The sequence below is a fragment of the Homarus americanus genome, unplaced genomic scaffold (assembly GCF_018991925.1).
Source record: "Homarus americanus isolate GMGI-L3 unplaced genomic scaffold, GMGI_Hamer_2.0 scaffold24260, whole genome shotgun sequence".
Classification (NCBI taxonomy): Eukaryota; Metazoa; Arthropoda; class Malacostraca; order Decapoda; family Nephropidae; genus Homarus; species Homarus americanus.
In genome coordinates, this window is record NW_024721079.1 from 12,348,225 (window position 1) to 12,368,972 (window position 20,748).

Genomic DNA, 20,748 nt, shown 5'->3' on the forward strand with positions numbered 1-20,748 from the left:
ACTCCCCAGTAAACACTACTCCTTGGTGCTGTCACTATGTTGAAAATGAACTGTAGTTTGAGCCTTCCCATCTAGTTATTATTATATATCTTATTTGTACTATTTATGTTATTTTGTATATTATTTGTAATTCGAAACCCATTCCCCAAATATGTAACTGTATATTTTCAGCCTTCTTGGGCTGCCAAGCAAGCTCTTTCAATAACTGTTAATTATTATTATTATTACACACACATATATATATATATATATATATATATATATATATATATATATATATATATATATATATATATATATATATATATATATATATCGACCAGCTAAGCTTCCCGTATTAGAGGCATGGAAAAAATTTATTGTGTAATTTTGAGTTTCCTTAGCTGGAAATTACACCGACGATTGAAAGTTGATCACTGGTTGGTTGTGTGTGTGTGTAGGAGGGGTAGCACACATGTAGGTCTTCGCAGGGAGCAGAGAGGACCGTCACTTGGCTAACAGACTGCCTCACTGGTACCACTCCACAACACCGTTCACTACCAGGCAAACCTTCACACACACACACACACACACACACACACACACACACACACACACACACACACACACACACCAGCGGCTCTCTATCTAAGGGACCACTTCAGGGGTAAGATGGTAAGATACTATTGTTTGAGCCAAGACGTTAATAACGTGTCTTAGCACCCCCCCCCCCACCTCAAAAAATATATCACCAGTGTTACGTCAGCTGTGAACCTGTTAATGTGACCCTAAAATAATGTACCCCAAAATTCACTTGAGTTTGGAGAGTATACTGCAACCTGCCTTACCCAAGAGCCACGTTACAGGTTCACAGATGACCGACACGATTTTGGCTACCACAGACACACTGCCAATACCTGCAATAATCCAACTGGCCGCCACAACAATATCCGGCCATATTAACCACACAAAATGGCCCCATAAAGAAAAAAAGTTCAGCACGGGGTAAAGTTATGGCCATAAAACAAGTGTAAGGTTGGGGGTTATAATTCAATAATACAATATTATCCTCAACTGTACTGCAGATAAGTGTTGTGACCAGCGAGAAACTATTGTTCACCGGATGGTCTAATGGAGCACTACTGTAGTAGGTGCGTGACAGGTGTGGTGGTGCGTGCCAGGGCCGGGGCTACAATAGTCCTGGTAGCAGAATGAAGGCCAAAAAGTGCCAAAGAGCTACAGTAAGTCGGACAACGCCCCTGACCCAGCCAGTCAGCTTCCTGGTGGCTGGCGTGCACTCAAGCCCCCCCATCTTACTTGGATCAATTCTCCTCCTAATTTAGACAATTTCACTGAATACATTTTTGTTATCGTAGCAGGCAGGTTAAGGAGACACCAATAATAGCCAGGACGCCCAAAAATGACGCTGGGACGATAATTATTTCTACTGGCCGCAGCTGTGAATGGATATAGTTGTGGAAGTGAAGGTAGTCGAGAGCAGTGTAGGCAACACCGAAAAAATATACTAAAGTCTACAATGTGCAGGAAACCACACAGACCCCAACGGGCAATTAGGTTTAAGGAACAAACTTTCACCCTAATTTTGTTGTGTTGCGCCGTGTGTAAACAAGTCTAGTATAAGTAACAATACACACACACACACACACACACACACACACACACACACACACACACACACACACACGGGCACACACACACACACACACACGACACCATGCACTGTGTCCTGGTGGGAGAGGTCCGGGGTCAGTCGGTCATGGTGTGTTGCGTAACTTCCGCTCAACAAAAATGCAGACGGTCACCAACCCATTACCTCCCATTCACTCACCATTGTTCAGCAACCCCTGATACAGCCAGCCAGCCACAGTCTCTCTCCTCTCCACATGTGCTACATATCACCGATTCGTTTCGTTTCTTTTCGTTCGCGAGATGTAAATACTCCGTAAAGATAAGTTAATTTATGTGCATTATCCACGTACAGGATGAGCGAATCACGAATTTTTCTTCCCTTGCCGGCCTTCGTGACGATAATATCCTCAATAAAATTTGGACAATTTAATCCCTTTCTATTTATTTTAAGATAAGCTGATTGCTTAGGTTAGATTCTAAACACACACACACACGAGGATCAGAATTGTCCCACTAATACGCAGAGGCGTTGACCCTCAAATGAAAGTGTGGGAGCGCGCGCGACTCTCTAATCTGAATCTGTCTATGTCCACCTGTATCCTACGCATCCGAGAGAGATATGAGGGGTAATCCACAGTGCCTCGCTTGCCACACGAAGTCATCTCTTACCCCAGCCGCCAGTAACCCCTCCCCCTGTACACACACGTCAGGTCCCTCCTAACGCCATCTGTGTCTGCTGTTCAACACCTCAGCGCACATGATCTACGTGACCTCCATTGTAAACATTAATATGTATGTTCACTGTATGTTCCTTTACCTTTCCCTAATGAAGGCTTTTGTTAAACTACTAATGTATGTAATAAGTCATTTATGTTCAACGTATATTTTCAGCCTTCTAGCTGCAGAACTTTTTCAATAAACCATTAATTATTATTATTATTTATTATTACACACACACACGTCAGTGAAGTTGTCAAATCCTCCAGTTTCCGTCTCCACCTCCTCCGCCGACTCAAGTCCCTCGGAGTTCCTGCACCCGAGCTCCTCAGTGTTTACACAACATTCATACTTCCCAAGCTCACCTATGCCTCCCCCACCTGGTCTTCCTCCCTAAATGCCACACAACGTAAACACCTAGAAAAAGTGCAAAAGAGGGCATGCAAGATTATTCTCTCCCCTTCCTACTCCACATATCAATAAGCGCTCAACACACTGACCCTTTCGACTCTCACTGACCATCACCACGACCTCATCTGCAAATTTGGTAAAAAGCTTCTACACCATCCTCGACACCGGCTCCTACTACCACCTGAGATCCCAAGCCCGAGAATTGCTGTTCGACACCACAACCGCACCCAGCCCATACGTGCACGAACTGATCGCTATAAGAACAGCCCAGTCCCAACCATTGTAAAAATTATCAATAACTTGTAATAAACCAGTGTATTCACTCCTAGTAAACACTACTCCTTGCACTGTCACTATGTTGAAATGAACTGTAGTTTGAGCTTTTCCCCATCTAGTTATTATATATCTTATTTGTATCACTTATGCTACTTGTATATTATTTGTAATTCGAAACCCATTCCCCAAATATGTAACTGTATATTTTCAGCCTTCTTGCTGCCAAGCTCTTTCAATAAACCGTTAATTATTATTATTATTATTACACACACACACACACCATATTCCTAATCCCCTGCTGTCGTCTGCTACATCTCGACTGTAAACATTACTATATGACAACAGGTAATCTGATTTCTTGCCACGTGCTGCATGTTAAATAAATCTAAACTACCTTTAATACATAGCTTCATGCAGCATGGCTATTACAGTGTTTGGTGGCTACATGACCAGGTATTCCGTACATAACCGCGTGAGGCACAACACCATGTCAGCCCCAGAGACCTAACCATAAATATACTCAACATTACAATACTTATTATTACTATTACAATGTATGTAGTATCTGTTACTAATGTTCTTTTTACACATTCTTAAAAATAGTACTACTACTACTACTACTACTACTACTACTAATAATAATAATAATAATAATAATAATAATAATAATAATAATAATAATAATAATAATAACTACCATAATAATGATAATAAAAAATACAATAATAATAATAATAACTAACATAATAATAACAATAACTATTATAATAATAATAATAATAATAATAATAATAATAATAATAATAATAACAACAATGATAAAAATAATAATAATAATAATAATAATAATAATAATAATAATAATAACTAACATAATAACAATAACTATACTAATAATACCTTTCGACTAACAGTAAATTACACCCTACTGGTAATAACTCACATATAACCTCTTATGAGTCAGTCACTGGATATCACCAGAGCGACTGAATTTATTTCCCAACACGATTGTTGTCCTCTAATCCCCCCCGGTAAAATATTCCCCGCCCATCCGAACAAAGACTACGATCCTTCCTTTAACCCTTTCACAGCGGGAGATTACCCAATTCAATTTCAATTTCAATTGTTTATTCCTTGATAGAGGAAGCGGGATCCTAGTGCTGTCACTAGGTACCCCTGTACAATGACACCAGAATCATCTGGCAAGTGTGACAAGTATATACAGTATAAATATTATAAAGGGGCTTACTAAAGCGTAAGGAAGGAAGGATATTCCTTTAACACATAATCAATGTTATTTACAAAATATCTGGCCAGTATGGGGAGGATCATCGTGTCTCCGTCAGGGGGTCGTGGAGTGGTGGTCCAGCAGGCGTCACGGAAGCTGAATAAAATGGTAAGTGCGTGACACGTGGTGAAAGGGTTAAATCATCTCTATTGTCCAAGTATTAATATTGTTGTAACACTTAATTTTATGTTTCTACGATAACATTGGAAACCATTATATGTTCCATTGTCACGTTGATAGGAATTACCATTGCAATAATTACATATTTGGCCGTCACTACATGATCCTGACCATGTCTGTCTGTCCCTTTGTTTCATTCCAACACTATCCATGTTGTGTCGCTTACCCCCACTTATCAAATTACTGTATATCAACTCTACTGTAAAAATGTGAATATACTTATAATATAAATGTAAAAAAAATACCTGTAATAAACAATTATAATCGTGGCAACATTTTAATATGTATTTACTAACACCATGTTACAAGTACGGTACTAAACCAGCCATGTCAAAATTGTTCTTATTGTCCACTCTGTATCTGTATTTTTCTGGCTAAATAAACTGTTTCATTATCAATAACTGTTTATTTCCGGCACCTCCCATGCATACACATAAAATACAGAAACTATACAGTTTATATACAGTGACAACACCAGGTGGCGCTGTACGGCACGGGTGCTGTACAGGTACAGTATTCGTATGTATGGCTGCCACACGGGATGGGGCGACTCAGGGCGGTGCTGTGAATGGCTCAAGTAAAAAAACTACAACCGCCCCAAAGTCAATGTTGCAACCTCAACTATAGGGATTGCTGATAACGTTTCTAGCGCTCGTGCAAACATTGACACGTAAACTATATACAACTAAAAACAAACATACAATCACACACACGCAAAAACACAAACAAGGTGTGTGTGTGTGTGTTTTATCACGGAAGGGGGTGCAGGGGTCTAGGCAGACAGGGCAACCCACGGACTGTCATAAGGACAGGTCATAAACCTTCTTTGGTTCTCGATCATATGTGCGACCAAAACCCTACAATAGAGGTCTGGTTACAAGCCTGGTGCCGAGCTGGTGAGAGAGAGAACACCAGCAGATGGCAAGGACGGGAGGGAAAATTCCACAACCAGCGCCGGTCGTTGGGTAGTGAGCGGGGCAAAGCAAGAGCCAGCAACGGAGGCGGGTGGTGACCGCTGCACGTTCCACTCTAAAGATAGGACTTAAGGTGCCAGGGAACCCGTTGTACGAAGGAGGAGAGGCAGTCAAGCACCCACCAGCCCCTCACCTCCCTCTACCATATTGCTCATCACCACTAGCCCTAGTTCACCCCAAACCCACAACATAGGATGCTCTTGATTTCATATCGTACCGTGCCTACCACATCCTCCGGCACAGACCTCTCTCACCCACGCCATACCTCACCTTGGGGCAGAGGGTAGGCCCGGCAACCTCCACCACCGTTCGACTAACTAACTAACCCAAGCCTCGCAGCACCACCACACAGCAGAGGGTAGGCCTAACCACCACTAGGCCTAGCAAATAAAACTCAAAGTTACATCTCATCACAGGACAGTACGTAAGCCTAACCTGCATCATCACCTACCTAACCCACTCCACGCCACCATAAAACAGACGACGCCCCCCCCCCCCACCCCCCTGACCAGCTTCAGCCAAAACACACGCAAAACTAATTCCTCAAAAATTCAGGAGAACTAGCCCCTGACCAATCCAAGCCAGCATAGCAATTACAACCAATGAAATACACCAAATCGGTCACCACCATCGCTACCACATCACACCATCGTTACCACCACACCATCGCTACTACAATTCACAACCATCGTTACCACACCACAACCATCGTTACCACACCATCGCTACAACATCACACCATCACACACCACACCATCGTTACCACAACCATCGCTACAACAACATCACACCATCGCTACCACACCACACCATCGTTACCACCATCGCCACCAATAACCATCGTCACCACACCATCGTTACTCACACACCATCGCTACCACACCACATCATCGCTACCACACCACACCATCGCTACCACACCATCGTTACCACACCATCGCCACCACACCATCGTTGTTTCACACCATCGCGACCACACCATCGCCACCACACCACACCATCGTTACCACAATCATCGCTACCACACCATCGCTACCACACCATCGTTACCACACCATCGCTACCACACCATCGTTACCACACCATCGCTACCACACCACACCATCGTTACCACAATTCATCGCCACCACATCAACCATCGTTACCACATCCACCGCCACACACCATCGTTACCACACCATCGCGACCACACCATCGTTAACAATTCATCGCTACCACACCACATCCCTACCACACCATACCACCACCTCCGTAAACCAACCCACAATATCCCTCCAATAGTGTAATAGAGCGAGAAGGAAAGTACGAGGAAATGACCAACTGGTAAAGAATTTATCGAATGTGGATGACTGAGTGGAGGACCAGGGGAAGGGCGGGTCAGGTGCCAGTTAACTGCTTACTGACAAGATAGTTGATGGTCAATAATTATCAAATGACCCGCTGCCTCAAAGCTGGTTATTTAGCCGACTCCACAATGTGGCGAAACTCTGGCTTCAATTGTACCTGTCTGTAACATTCACACGCCACTCAACATGTCAAGGTCTTGGCAACAGTTCCGTCCCGATAGAGAGAGGGGGGGGGGTGCTGAGGGGTGCTGGGGGATGCCGGGGAGGATGGGGAGAATGGGGAGTAGTGATTGTATGAATCCCGTGACCCTCATAAATAACCACAACACTTGCCTCGGCCCCGGACTTTATCTCTTATCAACCACAGGAAAAAACTGATGGCCATGTGTCCTATGAGTGACACATGAACACGACTCGTAGCAACGCATTTAAGTTGGATAAGTTTAGGTTTAGGAGGGAGATAGGAAGGAACTGGTTCACAAATAGGGTGGTAGATGAGTGGAACAAGCTTAGCAACTTTGTAGTAAGTGCTGGAACGCTGGACAGTTTTAAAAGGAGGCTAGATAGATTCACGGATGATAGTGGTCGTAACAATCGACAGATGTCATGCACAGGCCAACCGGCCTATTGCAGACTCCTTATGTTCTTATGAGTGAACACAAGCTTAAGGTAACGGACACCTGAGCCAGAATTAAGGAGTGGACCCACGACGTCGGCCACGTAAGCTTGGCTTGGCTAGTGTGCGGTAGGTATATATCCCCCACTGACACCAAAATGTTCCAGTCCACTGTTTACTGTTGTTGTATACCTACACTATCTAGGTACTGTATACAATGGAAGCTGTATACCTCCATGGTCTAGGTACATCGTACACCTGCCCTGCGTTGTCTGTACACTTGCTGAACTGTATACCTGCACACTCTAGTCTACAGTATATACTGTACATGTCAAACCATTGTAAATGGTTATGATGATTTTACTGAATTATTATTATTAGTATTACTGATACATGTCCATTACGCCACAAGAAACATATTTCTCGGAAATTTTGAATCTATAGAAAAACACAACGACCGAGAGACTCGTTTGTCGATTTATTTTTATCTCCAACAAAGTCCAGGCCATGACGTTTTTTCCCGTCTACCGGAAGTCCTACATCCTCCAACGTCCTTCTGGTACACGGTTAGAGTTAACCTTGATGGGACACATAATATGTTAGTCTTGTGTGAATTTTTATGAGTTAGAGATATATAAAAAAATAGATGGATGGAAAGACAGATATTCATAGATAGATTTTTATTCAGTATAACCACCGTAAAGTTAACTCAGGTTCAGCCATGTACGAAGAACCCCCCTCAGCTTATTTCACCTGATTGATGGAGTAATCACCCAAACGCTACGTGGAGTGATTGGGTTATATTGGGTTATCTAATGTAATATTAGAGTAGGTTGCGTTTGCAGTAGGGTCATCATAACAGCCGACACCCAAATTTTTGTCTAAGGTGAGTGAGGGAGGTACTGAGGTAGGACAGGAAGAGTGTAGTGGTATTGAGCCAGTGGAGGGGAAAGGGACGTGGGAAGGGGAGTGGGGAGGGGAAGACTAGACAAGCTCAACTTACTCTGCCCCCCCCCTACACTTCCCTCGGTATGCATGTCGACCTTCACTGCCACACCTAACCTAGTGTTACACATGCATTTATATGCAGGATCACGTGTGTGGCATGGATAAGTAGGCTACACTTGGCAGGTTTATCGATGGTGGTGGCGTTTATTGCTGCCTATGTGGTTTACCCACCCGTTACATGATCGCTAGGGAGTATTACAGCTCTGTACCCTGCTCCCCTATCCTCGGTATTACAGTGGTGATCCGTGTGCCGTCAATTGGGTCTGAATCTATGTGTTGTAGACAAGGTTTGAGTCTATATACTGTACCTACTCGGTCCGAGAACACGTATACTGGAGCACGGTACACTTTAACTCTACTGTATAGTTTAATCGCCCTTTGGACAGTCAACTCCGTTTTACTGGGGGGGGGGGGTCTAAAGAACACAACAGCTGCTGCTGCCACCATCGTTATCATAACACAGGCTGCTGGAGGGGTTGGCTACGTGAGATTCTAGCAGGTGATATCCCGAATGCACTAATTATTTCGGCAAGACATGTGAGAGTACACAGTACAGTGACGTCAGATGCCATCTTATTAACCTGCTCCGTACATCAATAATTTTACGAGACGCTGATATCTTCATTTGATTTACTAACAAAAGAAAAAATCCAACACTAACGGTCAAGAATTTAATCAGACAGTTGTAGACAATAGTTGGGAGCGTTTGTGAGGCAGAATTATAATAACTGTTACCGCCACAGTAAGATAAGCTAGAAGAGAGAGAAAGAGAGGGATAACCATAATAAGATAAACTAGGCGAGAGAGAGAGAGAGAGAGAGAGAGAGAGAGAGAGAGAGAGAGAGAGAATGAGATAAGAGATATAGTGTTGACAACGAATTTGCTGACCAATCTGCTGAGGTGTTTCAATACGAAAACATATGGCCCTCGCCTCCGGGCTGAGATTGCCCTCGAGGGTAGTCTACTGATTTCTACAGGCCAGGCAACACGTTGGTTCAGACCACTAGACCCTAAAACATGAGTGATCGTGAAGTATTAGAATCTGCTAAGAAACTCTAAATAACTTTAATAAGTATATTTGTGTACTGCAATTTGATCATATTATACCAATTGTCTCCTGTATCAATAGTTATAACATGTGAGTTATATTTAAGATGTTAACAGGCTATGTACTGTATATTGATTGTATTATTCATATGATGTGTCCCGAGATAACAGCATTTGTTATATGAGAAATGTTCTTTAACAGGTTTTGACCGAATTATATGGTACGCGTCAACGTTGAGGGTTTATTTCTCCAGCAACAAACCAATAACGCTCCTATGAGCGTTAACAATAACTTTGGATGATGATCTGAGCTTCAATGTGGAGGATGGTTAGGATTTGTTGAACAGGCACACACACACACACCCCCCTTGATCACTGAAGGGTCAAGACGTACCTGGCGCTCCTCTGGCAGCAGCCAGGTCAACCGTTATGTTGGCCCATACCAACTCACTCCCCTGAACCCCTCCTCCTCACCAGAATATCAACAAGTTATCGCCAGAAGTTATTATTTAATTTAGGAAAGGAATGTTACCAGTGTTGAATAGTGGTGAACAGTGCTTAAGTCAGTGAAAAACAACTCAACAGTAACAGCCGAGTCCTACCCAAGTCAACCTTCACACAGTGAGGTCCCAGGTACCCAGTGATAATTGCCCGTGAGACTCAACAACACCAGCTATGTGTTAATCCGTCCACGATAGGGAGGCCTGGGACCACACCTTACTCGCTTGAGTGAGTGAGGTCCTGTGACACCAGACCATGTGGTGTCCCCATGATACTACGACACCACGTAGTGAATGAGTTGCTACAGCATCATGTGAGGTTCCTCATAACACCATCTGTGAGGGAATTACTATACTACGTGAGGTCCCACATAACACCATCTGTGAGGGAATTACTACACCACGTGAGGTCGCTCATAACACCATCTGTGAGGGAATTACTACACCACGTGAGGTCCCTCATAACACTATCTGTGAGGGAGTTACTACACCACGTCAGGCCCCTCATAACACCATCTGTGAGGGAATTACTACACCCCGTGAGGTCCCTCATAACACCATCTGTGATAGAATTACTACACCACGTGAGGTCCCTCATAACACCATCTGTGAGGGAATTACTACACCACGTGATGCCCCTCATAACACCATCTGTGAGGGAATTACTACACCACGTGAGGTCCCACATAACACCATCTGTGAGGGAACTACTACACCACGTGAGGTCCCTCCTAACACCATCTGTGAGGGAACTACTACACCACATGGGGTCCCTCCTAACACCATCTGTGAGGGAGTTACTACACTACGTCAGGTCCCTCATAACACCATCTGTGAGGGAGGTACTACACCACGTCAGGCCTCATAACACCATCTGTGGGGGAGGTACTACACTACGTCAGGTCCCTCATAACACCATCTGTGAGGAGGTACTGCACCGTCAGGCCTCATCACCATCTGTGAGGAGGTACTACACCGTCAGGTCCCTCATACTCCATCATGAGGGAGGTACTGCACCACGTCAGGCCCCTCATAACACCATCTGTGAGGGTACTACACTACCAGGTCCCTCATAACACCATCTGTGAGAGGAGGTACTACTACGTCAGGCCCTCATAACACCATCTGTAGAGGTACTACACCCACGTCAGGTCCCTCATAACACCATCTGTGAGGAGGTACTGCACCACGTCAGGCCCCTCAACACCATCTGTGAGGGAGGTACTACACTACGTCAGGTCCCTCATAACACCATCTGTGAGGAGGTACTACACTACGTCAGGTCCCTCATAACACCATCTGTGAGGGAGGTACTACACTACGTCAGTCCCTCATAACACCATCTGTGAGGAGGTACTACACTACGTCAGGTCCCTCATAACACCATCTGTGAGGGAGGTACTACACCACGTCAGGCCCCTCACTTACCCATCTGTGAGGGAGGTACTACACTACGTCAGGTCCCTCATAACACCATCTGTGAGGGAGGTACTACACTACGTCAGGTCCCTCATAACACCATCTGTGAGGGAGGTACTACACTACGTGTTTGCTGTTCAACACCTCAGCCTATGTGACCTACGTGACCTCCACTGTAAACATTTATCTGTATGTTCACTCATGAGACAAAGGCAAGCATGAACTTAGCATGCTTCCCTGTTGGGCGCTGTACGCTTCTGCGCTTCACCTTACACAAGGATGTGGGAGTGCCCCCCAAAGAAAAATGTTCACTGTATGTTCCTTTAACTTTCTCTACTGAAGGCTTTTGTTAAACCACCAATGTATGTAATAAGTCATTTATGTCCAATATATATTTTCAGCCTTAGGGCTATAGAACTTTTTCAATGAACCGTTAATTATTATTAATATTATTATTATTATTAATATTATTGTTACACACACACACACACACAAAAGAGCCTTTAAATGTAATACTCTTAAGACATATTTAATTTAACATAAAAAATTTACCGGCAACGTGAAAAGCTTTTATATGGGACCACCACCATACTGTAGGAGAAGGAACACCATAAGAAGTGGCTAGGCGACAGATAAGACAACAAGTGACAAACTCTACGGCACGAGCGTGATGGTCATCACCCGCTCCTTATTGCTCCCCAGGCACACATTAAACGCCTTCCCTCACAAGATTATGTTGCGACATCACCCAGCCAATCCTCTGACCCACCACCTGCCACAACAGCTGGCTCTCCTACACCAACTGGAAAATGTTCTCTCATCTCCTAAGTTAACAAGTATCCACTTTAGGACCACCGGGTGCTACTCCTCACCCACGCCAGCTGTTCAACGTTATCTTGTTCACAAGTAGCTCATTGAAAGCCACCGCCCGTCACTTGCTGATAAGATACACACCACAGTCATCAAATAGGTGTTTAACTAGCGGCTTCATCACACAGTTGTCATATTGTCGCCTACCATAGAAATTGAGCTCTTTAAACATTCGCAAAATAAAACTTCAACATTTCGGCTGATACCAAAAGCACACAAGGTACAGTACAGTGTTTCACGTGGATAACTGACACATGATAGTAAGGTATATAATGATCACGATATTCAACGTAATCCACCCATTAAAACTGCACCAAAAACAGTAATGAACAAGACATATATTAGACATATGTTATTGAAGCTTACTCAGGTATTCGCTCATACGACAAAACAAGGTTAATTCACCATGATGGGATTGAACTTCGTAAAGTAGAAGGAGTTTAGGCTCTAAGTTAAGACACGAGAGACAGGCCGTCCAGGAGTACCACATCTATACTTACAATAGTCCCGTTACAACATACAGGACATGTTGGCCACTAACTTGTATCGTCGCCAGTTTGACAAGATCTTACATTACCATTAACGGAAAAAAAGATTGCAACAAGAATCTTTGAATGAGGACTTCGATAACTAAAAAATCTGGTTGATAGTTTAACTCATTGCATGTTGATGTTACAGTGTATTAATGTCTTTCAACAGCACATAACACAAGACTAGTTTTTACACCAGACAACAATTGTAAATAAAACTAAAAAAAAAATAAAAAACACTTTCTTTTGCACAGTGTGAAAGGAACTTAGTGGTGTACAAGATGTGGCCGTATTGTTCCATAGGTGGGTGTATTCCAATAAAAAAATTATTAACTAAATTATAAATGACTATTACCCACAAACCCATGAACAAACATTATCTATACTCAGTAATAAACATCATCCACGAAACAACATCGAACATTTTCCATACACGTTAACCTATTGACTACATACTGAGGTTAAGGATGTCTTGGAGGGTAAGGAGAGGTGTGAGTACTGTACATACATTATAAAGAACAGTGGGGACACAAGCCAGAAACATACAAAGGCATAGTCCAAGTCTCGCTACTCTCTTATCTGTGGACACGTGCATGCATGAGGATGTGTACGAGTGTGTAATAACTAATTACAACTTCTGAATTAAGGAGATAAACCTCATGTGCGATTGACACAAATAAAAATGACAACAACATGGCATATTTTCACCTCCTGTACTGCACCCCCCCCCCCCCTTTAAAAAATGAAAAATATAGGTCTTAAAAGAAAAATCAATGAACGTAAATAACAATGATCACATGAACTGAACAACAACAAAATCTCCTACAAGACCCAGCTCCTACCCCGGAAGTTGATCTCCAGTCTCACTGTTTATTGATTTCCACGCCTGTCGAGTGATCAGTGGCTCGACTCTGACAATGACCTTCACCACACCTGACTGGGTATGGTCAGGGGCCTTGTAACTCATCCTGGTCTATTTAACCTTAACAGGGGAATTATCAGTGGGAAGACCTTGTTGCGATGGTCTGGCAGTTGTCCCCTCAACTCTGCGGAACCCTAAACGCTCTAGCCCTGGTACCACACACTGCTGATCCACTTACCTTTAACACTTAACAATTAAAAACTTTTCGACAGTATTTAGGTCAGAGTGTAGAGACAGTATTTAGGTCACAGTGAATGTCAGCTGTTTTATACCGTCTAGTGCACGCGTAACTTACCGTAGCTAGAAGTATAGGTGCAGCACATATAACCAGTCACAAAACTGTAATATGAGGTTAGGAAGACATCAACTACTGTACAATAAGTAAGGCTTCATGACATAAGGGCTTCAAGCGATATGAACTTACCTGCAATTTAGTGAAAAACAACCACTGGGCTTTAATGTTCCTCTTTACACATGAAAAATTCACACTATACGCTAGGGTATTGACATGGCTTAACACACACGAGGATACTCACACTTTTCCCGCTGACGGCCAATATGAAGTTACTCACACTGCCAATGAATCAATATGAATTTACTCATGTGGTTAATAACACGAGGTCACTATGAGAATACAAAGTTACTCACACTGCCGACTGCATCACGTTACTCCGGCGATAACAGTACGTATAAACCCACGACGCGTTATGGGTGCATGGCGAGCAACAGCACATTCACAAACCTGTAGGACGACGACTCGGAGGACGAACAACCCACCACAAGCAGAGTGAATAAACGTGTAAGTGTTAATAGGACTTACCGGCGCCACCCGCTCATAGGCCTGGCAGCAAGGTCTTCCCTGGAGAGCCCCCAAAGGCCCGCCGAGGCAAACACGTAGGCTATCATCAGGCACAGGATGATGCCCAACACCCGCACCGGCACCACGAAGATCGACATGAACACCAGCTGAAACGACAACACACATTACTGGGCAACCTAACCGCTGCAATACAACACTTTTCATCAACAGCTGCATCATAACAAAACATACAATATCAACAGCTACAACACATCAACATACACTGCAACATTATACACAAATACTAGTTGCAACATAACACACTATCATTCACATCAGTTACAATAAAAGGCAGCCAACAACACGCGTTCTCAAGACATGGATATCAGTTGTGCCCAAACACATCTATATTAGTTACAACGCAACACACGCAACACAGTCTTACAATCAGGTATCAAAGTTCACAAAACACAGTGTTCCTCGGGTTCAAGAGGTCACACATCATACTAATCTTGATTTTTCAGCTTTCCTAATGCACTATTCACAACTAACGCATCATTCACAACTCATTTCTGGACTATAAACGTTCACAACACACCATTTCCTGGTATTCAGAGTGACATTCCTAACACTATTCCTGACATTACAACGTTCTTAAAACACACAATTCCTGATATTTCAACCGTCTATACACCAACTAATACATTCTAGTCATCGAAGTGGAGACATTATTGACATAGGTTATATAAAGCTACCAGGTTAACAATAAATCTACCAGTGTGCATTTATCCTTTTCAAAACACGCCATGCTGACAGATACACATATTTGTGGAAGCTGTTATTTTTCGCTGAACAAAACCAAACAAAAAATATGCACCGGTACCTCATTTTTACCGACTGACCTCTATACACTCTTATACAGGGACAGTTTATACTTATCAGGTTAAACTAATAATAAACTAGAGATAAACGACATATACGATATGTTTGCCTATCTGACAAGACATATGTATTATTTGTACCGTATGTTATGTAAGCCCCCCAAAGCAAAAAGACACGATAGGCTAATTAGATTGAGATTATTTTATCATTTATCACCATTTATTCTCAATCCTTACACGTGGCTTTCTTGTACAATATTTTACCGTATTGCCCTCATGATTATGGAACAGTAATCGATAGAGAATACATGATGGAGAATGATAACGGCTCAGACGGGCTCTAGGAAGACAAAGTGCAATATGGAAGTGACTAAGTTTTAATCACGCGTGGACAGGCTGGGTAATGTTCCTGTAACCAGTTAATAAAGATATACAGTAAAACGTGACAATGAAGGGCCCATTCTACCTTGTTAAATTGTAAACAAAATAAATAAATAAATAAAACAATAACCTACAGAACGAAAAAAAATAGAAATCACGGTAGATAACGCCCCCCCCCCAAAAAAAAAAAATAGTAGGATTACTGAACAAAATAAAACCCCCTTTACCATGGTAAAACTTATACAGTACTCTCAATGCAGCCCAACAGGATTATAGCAGAAAAACAAAAGTAATTTATTTTAGTACGTCTAGGGACAAAAGACAACAGATGTAAGGTGCTTTATTGTACAATATTCTAAATAAAATTGAGTTGGCCACGGAAACATTGTTTCCCATTTCCTGACTGACCCTACTCTTTTTTTTTCGCCAACCGTAAACGATTTCCTCCGGTAAATACCTGTACATAAAATATACCACAGTGGTAAGAACAAGTTTCTCAACTGCAAAAGCTATAAAGTAAACAAACGAAGTGTGTGAAAGCAAACGTCTTCACATTCATTTAAACTACTCTTAACTTCATTATAGCTCATGCATTATTTTTTCTCAGCACAACGGTACTCGGACCTAGGGTGGCCAGACGTCCGGCTTTTGAGCGCTCTGTCCTCTGTCTGGCGCTACCTCGAGCCGGACGTTAACTTGTCATCCTTTTTGATGCCTGACTAAAAAGAATTATATAAATTACCTTAGGTATACTTAAAACAGCGGGAACTGAAGGCCATAATAACCGTTAACGTATTTTTATTATATAAGTTGCTGTTGTCAACACTGCTGAGGAGCCGCAGTGTACTACAGTACGAGTCAAGTGGTCAACACAGTCAACCCGTCCGACTCCCGACCCAAGACTCAACCGAGATGGTCAGTTTGCCCAAGGCCGCAATGGAGAGTGGTTGACTTTTTTGTTCTTGCTTCAATTTGGCTAGCATATGTTGTTTCAGCAGGAGTAAAAATTAATATTCATTTCTTTCAGTTCTTTATTTATACTGTGTGAATGCATGTAGGTAATATATACAGTGCATTCCCCCAAAAAATGAAATTTAAGAAAAATTGCCACAAAATAGCATTCATCACATTACTGTATACTGTAGTGATATTTGACAAATCAACAATTCTTCTAAGTGTATTTTGTATATTCTATACAACTTTTTACATATTTTCAACTCATCATTAAACATGCTAAATTTAGGTTAAAATATAGGTGTCGCAAAAAAATAAAAAAATGTCCTTTTTTGGAAATGGCCACCCTACCTGAGTACTCGGTACACCTCCCGAGTAAACTTGTTAACTTACGCTACATATTGAAAATGAAATACTTTATTAACAATAAAACTATTACTGTGCTGTCTAATGGTAGACCCTGCTGCTATATGGCATAACGAAATTGTGACCAAGTCCCAGGTTGCTGATGACTTTCTGCCTCATTTACACACAATTGCAGGGTCTCAATTGTTTCTTACTATGACAACCGAAACATACAGTACATACATCGTTTCTCAATATTGATTTTTTCATGGTTCTTTATTATTATTATTATTATTATTATTATTATTATTATGATTATTAGTGTTGTTATTATTTTATTTTTAATTTTGTATTATAAATTTTATTTACTATGAACTAATTATTGTTATTATTGTTATTACATTTTCGCCCCCAAGGCCCCGATGTGGGTCAGTGACCTGTGCCCGGGTCGGCTAATCCTGTAAAACAAAAATAATAATAATACTCCCATACGCTAAATAAGTTAGGGACAAAAACGAATCCAATGATTCACTTCACTGGACATTGTTAGCGCGTGTTCTGATACCTACCCTAGCCCAAGGTCAATAAAAAAAGAACCAACCATTGTACCACCTTCCCCGTATGAGAGAACCAATCATTGTGTCACCTTCCCTGTGTGAGAGAACCAACCATTGTGTCATCTTCCCTGTATGAGAGAACCAACCATTGTGTCACCCCTGTGTGAGAGAACCAACCATTGTGTCACCTTCCCTGTATGAGAGAACCAATCATTGTGTCACCTTCCCTGTATGAGAGAACCAACCATTGTGTCACCTCCCCTGTATGAGAGAATCAACCATTGTGTCACCTTCCCTGTATGAGAGAACCAACCATTGTGTCACCTTCCCTGTATGAGAGAACCAACCATTGTGTCTACCTTCCTGTATAGAGAGAACCAACCATTGTGTCCACCTTCCTTGTATGAGAGAACCAATCATTGTGTCACCTTCCCTGTAGAGAACCAACCATTGTGTCACCTTCCCTGTATGAGAGAACCAACCATTGTGTCAACCAACCATTGTGTCACCTTCCCTGTATGAGAGAACCAATCATTGTGTCACCTTCCTGTATGAGAGAACCAACCATTGTGTCACCTCCCCTGTATGAGAGAACAACCATTGTGTCACCTTCCCTGTATGAGAGAACCAACCATTGTGTCACCTTCCTGTATGAGAGAACCAACCATTGTCCTTCCTGTCCAACCATTGTGTCACCTTCTGTACCAACCATTGTGTCACCTTCCTGTATGAGAAACCATCAATTGTGTCACCTTCCCTGTATGAGAGAGTACCATGAGAGAACCAACCATTGTGTCACCTTCCCTGTATGAGAGAACCAACCATTGTGTCACCTTCCCTGTATGAGAGACCAACCATTGTGTCACCTCCCTGTATGTCCATTTGTCACCTTCCCTGTATGAGGAGAACCAATCAATTGTGTCACCTTCCCTGTATGAGAGAACCAATCATTGTATGAGAGAACCAATCATTGTCTCACCTTCCCTGTATGAGAGAACCATCCATTGTGTCACCTTCCCTGTATGAGAGAACCAACCATTGTGTCACCTTCCCTGTATGAGAGAACCAACCATTGTGTCACCTTCCCTATATGAGAGACCCAATCATTGTGTCACCTTCCCTGTATGAGAGAACCAACCATTGTGTCACCTTCCCCGTATGAGAGAACCAACCATTGTGTCACCTTCCCCGTATGAGAAAACCAATCATTGTGTCACCTTCCCTGTATGAGAGAACCAATCCATTGTGTCACCTTCCTGTATGAGAGAACCAACCATTGTCTCACCTTCCTGTATGAGAGAACCAACCATTGTGTCACCTTCCCTGTATGAGAGAACCAACCATTGTGTCACCTTCCCTGTATGAGAGAACCAACCATTGTGTCACCTTCCCTGTATGAGAGAACCAACCATTGTGTCACCTTCCCTGTATGAGAGAACCAATCATTGTGTCACCTTCCCTGTATGAGAGAACCAATCATTGTGTCACCTTCCTGTATGAGAGAACCAACATTGTCTCACCTTCCCTATATGAGAGAACCAATCATTGTGTCACCTTCCCTGTATGAGAGAACCAACCATTGTGTCACCTTCCTGTATGAGAGAACCAACCATTGTGTCACCTTCCCTGTATGAGAGAACCAACCATTGTGTCACCTTCCTGTAGGAGAGAACCAACCATTGTGTCACCTTCCCTGTATGAGAGAACCAACCATTGTGTCACCTTCCCTGTATGAGACAACCAACCATTGTGTCACCTTCCCTGTATGAGAGAACCAACCATTGTGTCACCGTCCCTGTATGAGAGAACCAACCATTGTGTCACCTTCCCTGTATGAGAGAATCAACCATTGTGTCACCTTCCCTGTATGAGAGAACCATCCATTGTGTCACCTTCCCTGTATGAGAGAACCAATCATTGTCTCACCTTCCCTGTATGAGAGAACCAACCATTGTGTCACCTTCCCTGTATGAGAGAACCAATCATTGTCTCACCTTCCCTATATGAGAGGCCCAATCATTGTGTCACCTTCCCTGTATGAGAGAACCAATCATTGTCTCACCTTCCCTATATGAGAGGCCCAATCATTGTGTCACCTTCCCTGTATGAAAGAACCATTGTGTCACCTTCCCTGCATGGGAGACTTTACACGTGTCCTGCATCTGTTGTTTCCCGTGATAAGTAACTTACTCTGCGTTTCTGGAGCTTGAAATCTAGCAGACGCTCTCGTTTTCTAAAATCAGGAGTTAATAAACAAGACAAATAGAAAAACATCTTAATTTATCGATTAGTTTATTTATAGACTTGCATTTGGCAACCAATATGCGCGGTTATTAGCATCTACTGCTACCGTACTGACGACATTCGTATTTTGGGATCTTGTCGGTTTGATGAACTGATTATTAAAAATTAGAACTCATTATTCAGACATAGTTTTACATTCTAATTTCGAAAATATATATAGTTTTGGGGAGAAACTAATAGAAAGTACTGAAAATTAAAAAAAAATGGAATCTGCATAGAGATAAGAGGGTACAGCCAGCCTGTTAAACTTAAACAAACAAGAAACAGTGGTTATAAATCCTAGCTTCGGTTCAATATTACTAAACTTCCTTTAAAGCGATTCAGGATAAGGCACCACTTCCACGATAATATCATGACAATATATCTTAACCTATACTAGTGCCAATCTTTTTAACTCAAAGTTGAAGGTGAACCATCTGAGTGTATACAGCATTCGTCTCCTGTCCTATAAGGTTGCTCATTTTCGTCCCGGACATCCTCATGCCACCCAGCTGTGAATGGGTATCCAATGGTCAATAGACAACTTTCCTTGACCAGAATCCGCTAATAAGGCCAGCTTATATGAAATATGGCCTTAAAATACCCGTAGTTACAGGGGTAGGGTACGTTGTCGAATACCAGTGCTGACAAAGAGGGCAGACAGCCAGCTCTTAAATTCCCTACAAAACCAACCCAAGGCATAAGTTCACCACACTCTTGTCAGTAGGAAGGTGGTCAACTATTATATCCTTCCCGATTTCTTCACTCTCCAATCTATTAACCCCTTTCCTCCTCTAATCTTCTCTCACCCCCTC

General features: G+C 42.5%; 1 protein-coding gene across 1 annotated transcript in view; it reads right to left on the reverse strand.

Annotated features, from left to right (window-relative positions):
* The window catches only part of LOC121861561 (lysophosphatidylcholine acyltransferase 2-like), a 123,754-nt gene that overhangs the window by 94,723 nt on the left and 8,283 nt on the right, over window positions 1-20,748 (reverse strand). The window contains exon 2 of the mRNA XM_042359440.1: window positions 14,554-14,699. Within this exon, the coding sequence (XP_042215374.1) occupies window positions 14,554-14,699 (146 nt within the window). The remainder of the gene's footprint in view (window positions 1-14,553; window positions 14,700-20,748) is intronic.